Source organism: Prosopis cineraria, unplaced genomic scaffold (genome assembly GCF_029017545.1).
Source record: "Prosopis cineraria cultivar Desert tree isolate PC_DT_omini unplaced genomic scaffold, ASM2901754v1 PC10, whole genome shotgun sequence".
NCBI classification, from domain to species: Eukaryota; Viridiplantae; Streptophyta; class Magnoliopsida; order Fabales; family Fabaceae; genus Prosopis; species Prosopis cineraria.
Genome location: NW_026555341.1, coordinates 26,556,400 through 26,565,309, shown reverse-complemented (window position 1 = coordinate 26,565,309; position 8,910 = coordinate 26,556,400). Strand labels below are relative to the sequence as shown.

Genomic DNA, 8,910 nt, shown 5'->3' with positions numbered 1-8,910 from the left:
ATCTTGCAATGAAGATTTTTGTAGAAGAAATTGAAAGCTACTAATAAAATCTTGTTCATAACTTTGTTTGATTATTGATTAAGTTTTGATTTATGATTTTTGGTATTAAAAGTATGCGCACAACTTTTTCTTTCTTTTCCTTTTTCCATCATTAATGCTTCACGATTCATCTCTATGTCCAGCAACTTTTTTTTTTTTTTAAAGAAAGAGAGAAAGTTTGACATGGGAGATTGATCTAATAACTCGATAGACTAAGTCCAATAGAGACTTGATCTCGAATTTCACTAGATGGGACTAGTCTTCAAATTAAAAAATCTAGCCCGATGATATTTTAGACTAGTCTTCATGTTGTTGTTTAACCTAGTTCAACTCGATCTTTGTGCAACCTTACTTATAAATAATAAATGATGTGGCTCAATTATAAATTTACTTTCAATTCATGAGAGGTATATTAATTTTTTATTATATTATATAAAGTTGAAAACTAATTTTAAGATCTTTTCTACTTATGTTATATTTACATCTCTTTTAAAATTTGACTATTTGCCTTACTTATCTATTTATATGGTTTGAGTTTGAGATTTTCAACAAAACTAGTTTTTTTGAAAAAAGAAAAATAAGTAGGCTAACCCACCAACCCATAGGTTAACTAGTTACGAGTCTAAATTATGTGGGGGTGGACCAAAATTGTCCTGAATATAAATAAACCCATTTTCTCCGATTTAACCTGCTATATTTTTGTGGGTTGGTGAGTTGAGCATATAGGCTCAACTTATATTATCAACTCTATCACCATTCATGTTAAGGATGAAACTAGCTTTAAATTCACCATTTGAGTTCTGACGAGTACCACCATAGCCTTTAATGTTATGATGCATAGCAAAAGCATTATTCACATTTAACTTAAACTAGTCCTCATTTGATAGAGTCCAAGTTCCATTATGGATGGGGACATTATGTTGTCTCCACATAGCAACCTTCAATTTGCTATGATAATCTTTATAGGTGTGGTAATAGCCAAAGTCTATGTATTGATGATTGTGTTTGGAATAATTTTATCTCAAAATATTCTCTCATTTTGCTTTCTCCAAATGATCCAACGAGCAATTTAGAAGTACACACACTAGGAAACACCGTCTTTCTTCCTTGAAGACCACATGTTCCATCTAATCCACTCATGTATGTTCTCCTTAAAGAACAAACTTCTATGATCATGCTTAAGGATCTACCTCTAAAAGCTTTTCATAATAGGACAATCTCTGAGAACTTGAAGAGTATCCTCAAAAACATCTATGCAAATCTCACACCGATCATCATCATACATTCCTCGCATCTTGTGACATGCATTCATAAGAAGTTTGTTATGATAAGAAAGCCACAAAAAAGACTTATATAATTCTAAAACTTGCAACTTCCATATCTTCCTCCACGTGATATCATGGACTTCTATGTATTGTGCCAGAGAGGCATAATGTAAAATCCACCTTTATCTAATCACAAATAAAACCAAAAATCAAGATAATTAAGGGATTAACTCATAAAGAGATTACTAAGTTTGTAATTTAAAATAATAGGATCTCAATTTTTCATAGTTTAAAATACCTTAAAAACCATTTATTAACTTATAATCAAAGTAAAATGGTGTCACAGAAGCATAAGATACTTTAGATGAGTGGAAAAAAAATTAAAAATAGTTGAAAAACCTCAAGGTGCTAAAAATAGAGCCATGCGCCGCGGCTAGTGCACCATGCATCACAGCTTGTTGCTCTCTATGTGACGCTTCTGATGCAGGCATCATGCGCTGTGGTGTGTTTGCACACTCATGACATCAATTCTGTTATCATTTGATAGTAGAATCTAACAACTTCTGATGTGCTCCATTTCTTCGTCTGAAGTCCAAATGAGATTATCTATGTGTTTATGGAAAGCTTTTTCATAAACTAGTGAATGGCATTGGTTTTACTTCCACAACAAGTCATACTAAGAAATTGGACATTCAAATATATTTTCATACTTTTTTACAATTTTCAAAACAAAGGGTGTCCAAAATCATATACAATCGCCAAACATCATTCCTAACACCTAGACTATATTCATTGGACCTATGGCTAGTCGTACAATATACCACATTCACATTCACACCACTATATTAAAATTTCACTCCCCAACTCCTTTAATACCAAAAGCAGAAGGGGAAGGTTTTGGCAGTGCATTTTAAAATAATAATTACTATTGTAACCAAATAAACATTCATATACTTATACTAGTATTTTGGCTCAATCAATTTTTACAATTTAACATAAATAACTTCTTAGGGCCTAAAATACCAAGCAAACATCACAGACAACTAAATAGCACAAGTGTAAACAAAATGCATTCTAATTAAGTCTATTAGACAAAATAAATAAATTCTAGAGGCATACACTAGGAATACCTAAATTTTTAAGCCTTTAGAGCTTTTTCCCTTTTTGCACCAAAACTAGAGCCCGTAGAATATTAAAGAAAAGGAATGAATTTAGTCTCTTAGTAACCAAGATAAGCCTACCTTATACAATTGTGTATCAATTGAATAAACACATGAGTTTAAAATTGATTTTCTCAAAGCACATACTAACACATGAATCACAAATTACCATTCTCAATTAACTCATTTTCATTTTAACCACAAGGTACATTACCACAAGACACATATACATATGACAATGACTTGAAATATTAACATGACTTGTCACAAGCTTAATCATATAACACATCCTATAATCACATATGCATGATTAAACCATCCTCCTACCCTCCTTACTTCCTCCAACTGAAATTGTGAGCTATAATACCAAATAGGGCTTCGTCCGTGTAACCAGACTATCCAAGCTTATCAATTGTAAGGTGTGACCTGATTAAAGATCACATGACTCACTCTCAGACTATAATTTTTTCTACTCTCAAATCTCTGGGGTGTTAGGCTAACCTCTTCAATAAATTAGTGGAGATAGTTAGGTTTTAATTTTTTAACAAACTATGAAAAAGTCTCCCAATAAATTATAAGACAAGGCTATACCCTTGAGTATTAAAAGGTAGCCAAAAATATCATTTAGATTTTATCTACTCCTCTCCCTAGATGAAGTAATGTAAATTCAACTCACTTGAATTTGACTTAAATTTAATGCAAATTGAATCTGTGTAAAATACTTCAAATCCAATCTAAATAAATTTAATGTAAATTAAATCTGACTTAAATAAGTTCAATTCACTTAAATTAGCCATTTTACTTAAGATTTATTATGCAAGCCAGTAAATTTTTAAATAGGCTTACGGACTCGAGCCTTTTGAGGCTAGATCTAAATCGTGAAAAAAATTTTATTTAGATTTGAGTCAAGGCTGACGCTTCAGAAGTCACAACAATCGTAGCCTATTTATTTGGTCAAAATCTAGCCCCAGTCTCTTTCCACCCTGGTGGTGAGTGCCAGCAAGCCAAGTCCCACGGCCCACCTTCACGCTTCTCTCTTCACCGGTTCACCTTCGCGAAGAGACGGAGACACGCACAGGCTCACTCACTCACACTGGTTAGTCGCTGTTGCTCTCGCTCTCGCTCAATTCGGCAAAGGCTCTTACTTTAGTTCAGATTCAGATTTCAGAGTTCAACACCTCAACGTTCAGGGCTTCATTTTTCTGCTGCGTTTGATTTGCTATACTTTGCGTTCTCGTTCATCTATGCTCAGATTCAGATCTTCAGTCTCCTTCATACGTCGGCGTCGTCGTCTTTCTGATTTCTACCGTGAAAGCTGGCCCTGTAAGGTATTTTACTTTATTTTTTTTTTAGTTATTTCTTCAGTCCCCTTCATTTTATCTTTTTCGAGTTATTTCGTCCTCTGTTCTGATTTCTATTGTGGATTTGTTTTGGACTTCAATTGAATATGTAAATAACCAGCCTGCCATCTTGGACTACTTAGTTGGGTATTATTTGATATGATGTTGGAAAATTAATAGCTATATTAATATTGATATTAATTCAGGCGGATTCCTCTGTGCTCCATTCTGGAAAAGTTCTTGAGATATTGATGGACGAACGTACTTCTTAGCCACATATTTGTACTGAAACATGAATGAAATACAAGTGAGATATCATGGGGTTTTGCCTCTGTGAAGAACTTGAAGGCATATCTTAAGAGAATGATGCAGCCAAGAACGAAAACAAACATGTTAGTTCACAAAGCAATCATGGGGTTTTGCACAATCACTTGCCCACGCTTAGTTCATTATACCAAGCTCATATCTTCTCACATCAACCAAGCTCGGCATGACCAAGCCCTAGCTATTTTCCACCATATCCAAACCTCCCTAGCAATGCCTCTTGATCCCCATGTCTTCTCTCTCATCCTCAAGTCCTGCACTGCCATTAACCATCCACAACTTGGTGTTGCAATTCATGCTTACGTCACCAAAGTTTCTTTCATATCAAATCCTTTCATTGCAAGCACTCTGATTGACTTTTATGGGAAGTGTGCCTCACTCTCTATAGCACGTCAAGTGTTTGATGAAATTCCCAACAGAAATGACGTTGTTTGGAATACAATGATATCCCTTTATACACATTCTAATGATGTAGCTAGCGCTTTACAACTGTTTGATGTCATGGATATTATGCCCAATGAATCTATTTTTAATTCAATTATAGCTGGCTTGGCAAGATTAGACGGTGGATCATTTGAGGCCATTGCATTCTATCGACGAATGCACCGACTGGGGTTGAAACCTCGATTAATAACACTTCTTTCTCTACTGCCAGCTTCTGTAGGTGTAGCAGCTCTGAATTTGATAAAGGAGATCCATGGTTATGCAATAAGGAATGGCATTGACCCACATCCTCAATTGAGTAGTGGTCTAGTGGAGGCATATTGGAGATGTGGTTGCCTCTTTAATGCACACTCCATATTTTGGAGCATGAAGGAAAAAGATGTAGTTGCTTGGAGCAACATAATATCAGCATATGCACTTCACGGTGATGCAAAATCTGCCCTAGAAATGCTCCATCAAATGGAATTGGCACATGTGAAGCCTGATGATATCACGTTTCTTGTAGTATTGAAAGCTTGTAGCCATGCAGGGTTAGCTGATGAAGCATCTTATTATTTTAAGAGAATGTGTGAATGTTATGACATTGAAGCAAATAGTGATCACTACTCTTGTTTAATTGATGTTTTGAGTAGAGCAGGAAGGTTATATGAGGCATATGAGGTTATTCGAGAGATGCCAGTGAAGGTGACTGCAAAAGCGTGGGGTGCTCTTCTTGGGGCTTGTCGAACTTATGGAGAGGTGGAGTTGGCAGAGATAGCAGGAAGAGCTTTGTCAGAGGTTGAGCCAGATAATGCTGCCAATTATGTTTTGTTGGCAAAAATTTATGCTAGTGTGGGGAGACATGAGGAAGCTGAGAGAATGAGAAGGAAAATGAATGAGCGAGGAGTACAGGCAGCAATTGGCAGTAGCTGGGTTTTAGATTCAGAGTGATGACATTTATGTTCATTATTCCTATTGGCCATCCCCCCCCCCCTCTTTTTTTTACATTGTTTATGCCCAGAATGACAACTTGCGCAAGGCATATGTTGGGAGGGAGAGGGGTATTGTTTGAAGGCCAGCATTCTACCTTGTCAAGCCTGGTAAGTATTTACATCAAGAGGGTTTTGTAGGCCAACGTTCGATCTTCATTTAAATAGATTAATCTAAATATATGAAAATGTTAAAGCCTCCTAGCTTCGAAGATGATGTTTTATCATGGAGTTTAACTACGAATGGTACGTTTTCGATTAGTTCTTCTTACTTCTTGATTGAGGACTGTGGTACTTCCCCTTTTAACAAAAAGTAACTGGAGTCGGTGCTTGACTAGATGTAATTGGTGCAATAATCAAGGGGAGGATCTGCTCCATGTTTTGAGAGAATATCGCTATTCAAGAGAAATGTGGCAGTTGATGATTAAACAAAGCGTTGCTAGAGCTTTCTTCAATTCAAATCTTCAAGATTGGATCTACTTGAATCTCACTAGTAAGCTTGCAAGGAATTCTGATATTCAGTGGGATATTTGGTGGTAGCAGTGTGGAAGCTTTGGAATTGGAGGAATCAGTTCTTACATCTTGACACCTTTGCTAAGCCATGGAAAGAAAGAATGTTAAGTGGGAACCGGCACCTGTTAATTGGCTACGTTGGGAACTTCTGGTTTATCTGCATGTGGGGGTGTAATGCGAAATTGCTCTGGAGAAATGGGTTGCTGGTTTCAATTTTTCTTTGGGTATTTGTCAACCTCAAGATGCTGAGGAATGGGCCATCCTTAACGGCGTTGATGTAGCTTGGAATTTGGGCTTTCGGTCACTCATTATTGAGCCTGATTCTAAGGCCACAATGGACAAGTTAAATGAGTCAAGAGGTCACTCAAGTGATAGTTCAGTTATGCAGGAAATCGAGAGATTGAAGGAGAGGAATTGGCAGCTGAAATTCCATTATGCTCCTAGGGCATCAACAAGGTAGCTGATAGTATTGCTAAAGCAAGCCTCGCAATGAGTAATAGGTTTCAATTTTTGTATAGAGCCCCGGATTCTCTGGTGGCATTATTGCAGAGCATGATGTAATCGGATTAGAATCCCCCTCGTCTTCTTTATTTGAGTCCTAGGGAATTTTCCCTTCTCTTGTGAAAAAGGGGGAAAAAAAAAGGTTATTCATAGAGGAAAGTGAATAATAATTCCATAATATCAATTTATTCTATTTACTATATTCTATTGAGCTCCTTTTAAATAGAAAAGTTGATTTCTCAAACTTCGTGAATAAAAAGGCAGCTATTTTCCATTGGACCCATTAATGATTGAATATGATTCAGTAATACCATATATAAGATAATTATATAAAAAATAATTATATTTCTTTTTATAAAAAAATGGTTGAATTTATCAAAATGTAATTCAAAAAGAACAAGAACGCTTTATCATCAATTCATAACTCAAATTCCTTTAAAGCTGATAGGAAACATTCCAACTAACAATTTTCAAACATTCCGATCATGCCTCAAGTGGAAGATATTTGGGGTTGCTAGGTCTCCAAGCCCACATAATTTTGTTGGGAGAATCACATCTTAAACTCTTGGAAAGGATAATTTTGTATAGAAGGTCTAATAGAATTTGAAATTTTATGAAAAAAGGTCAAAAATGTCCCTGATTTTCATGGATTCTTTTTTGAATGTTGGAAGTCCCTCATATGAGGATAACAGGATTTTGTGTTGTATTAGGCCTTGTAAAGAAAATTGTAAAGAAGGCCTAATAAAAATTAAAATTTCTCTGAAAGCTCATAGGACCAAAGTAAAATTATGTTTCGAGGTGAAAAATAAAAAATGCCTCTACTTTGTTTAAGATCCCTTTTTGAATGTTGTAAATCCCTCTTGATGATAAGTGAATTTTGTGTTTATTTTTTGTAATAATTTTTGTGTTGTTAAAACATAAATATTGTCTTGTAAAGGACCGTGGATTCTGAATGTTGAATTTGGAGTGAGGCTCGTGATTCCCTTCAAATTCTATGTCCCCCTCCCCACTCCTTCATTTCTTGTTTTCCTCTTTCCTCACTCTACTATTCTCCTAATTTTAGGGGGCAATACTAAGTTACATATACCATGCCCATGTCAAGCCAGTTACTTTGTGTCGTTGCCCAAAAAAAAAAAAAAGTATTGTGTTTTATTTCTAAAGCATCATTAGAACTATTCTTCAGGGTAAACAATCAAATTGATTGATTAAAATAATATTTTAGTCTTTTACATGTATAAGAAATAACATTAGTTTGTTGATATTCATTTATAATTTAATGTATTTAATCTATATTAATTTGAAAAAATGACTGTATAATCTCTTTAAATTATATAAATAACAATCTAGTCCCTAGGGGTCTCTTTGTTAATAAATTTTAAATTAACAAAAATTATTTTACCCTTATCAATAAATTATGATTTCTTATTCAATTATTGTAATTTTTGAATAAAAGTTGTGATTATCTAAATAAAAGTTGTGAATGGGGTTTGTTATTTTAAAAACTTATTTTTTAATAATAGAAATTATATTTGATAAATTATGATTTATTGTTCAACTCTTGCAATTCACAAAATAAAAATTATTATTTCTTAAACAAAAGTTGTGATTGGAGCTTTTTTTTTAATAGTAAAAATTACACTTGATAAATTATGATTTTTTGTTCAACTCTTGCGATTTATAAAAAAAAATTGTGATTGGAGCTTGTTAAATTTAGTAAGGGTAAAATAATCTTTTTACTTTAAAATTTAATGACAAAGAGGTTCTTTACATGTATAAGAAATAACATTAGTTTGTTGATATTCATTTATAATTTAATGTATTTAATCTATATTAATTTTTTTAAAAAATGAAAATATAATCACTTTGAATTATATAAATGGCAATCCTCTTTGTCAATAAAGTTTAAATTAAAAATATTATTTTACCCTTATTAATAGGTTGTGATTTTTTATTTAATTCTTATGATTTTTTGAATAAAAGTTGTGATTTTTTAAATAAAAGTTATGAATGGGTTTTTTATTTTAATAACTTGTTTTTCAATAATATAAATTATATTTGATAAATTATAATTTCTTATTCAACTCTTACAATTTACAAAATAAAAATTATTATATTTTAAGCAAAAGTTATGATTGGGGTTTGTTTTTCAATAGTAGAAATTACACCTAATAAATTATAATTTCTTATTTAACTCTTACAGTTTACAAAATAAAAATTGTGATTGGAGCTTGTTACTTTTAGTAAAGGTAAAATGATATTTTCACTTTAAAATTTATTAACTTAGAGATCCCTAAGGATTCCATTTGGATTATGACATTTTAAAGGACCAGATTATCATTTATATAATTCGAAGAGA

At 33.3% G+C, this 8,910-nt stretch overlaps 1 protein-coding gene across 4 annotated transcripts; it reads left to right on the top strand.

The window, feature by feature from the left end:
• Positions 1–3,444: 3,444 nt before the first annotated feature.
• On the top strand, positions 3,445–6,754 carry LOC129321177 (putative pentatricopeptide repeat-containing protein At1g03510). 4 transcript variants are annotated; one of them, XR_008595952.1, is made up of 3 exons: positions 3,445–3,792; positions 4,011–5,651; positions 5,879–6,754. XR_008595952.1 is itself a non-coding variant. In XM_054966857.1 (2 exons), the coding sequence occupies exon 2, from the start codon at positions 4,168–4,170 to the stop codon at positions 5,500–5,502; it is 1,335 nt and encodes a 444-aa protein (XP_054822832.1). In that variant the 5' UTR covers positions 3,445–3,787; positions 4,011–4,167; the 3' UTR covers positions 5,503–6,754. The 4 variants fall into 4 exon arrangements, 2 of the variants coding, with proteins under 2 accessions (XP_054822832.1, XP_054822830.1); XR_008595951.1 differs by having other exon boundaries at positions 4,011–5,786; XM_054966857.1 differs by having other exon boundaries at positions 3,445–3,787; positions 4,011–6,754.
• The last annotated feature ends 2,156 nt before the right edge of the window (positions 6,755–8,910 follow it).

Excerpts from the sequence above, each read along its gene's own strand:
- LOC129321177 (XM_054966857.1), top strand. The coding sequence starts at position 4,168 with ATGATGCAGCCAAGAACGAAAACAAACATGTTAGTTCACAAAGCAATC.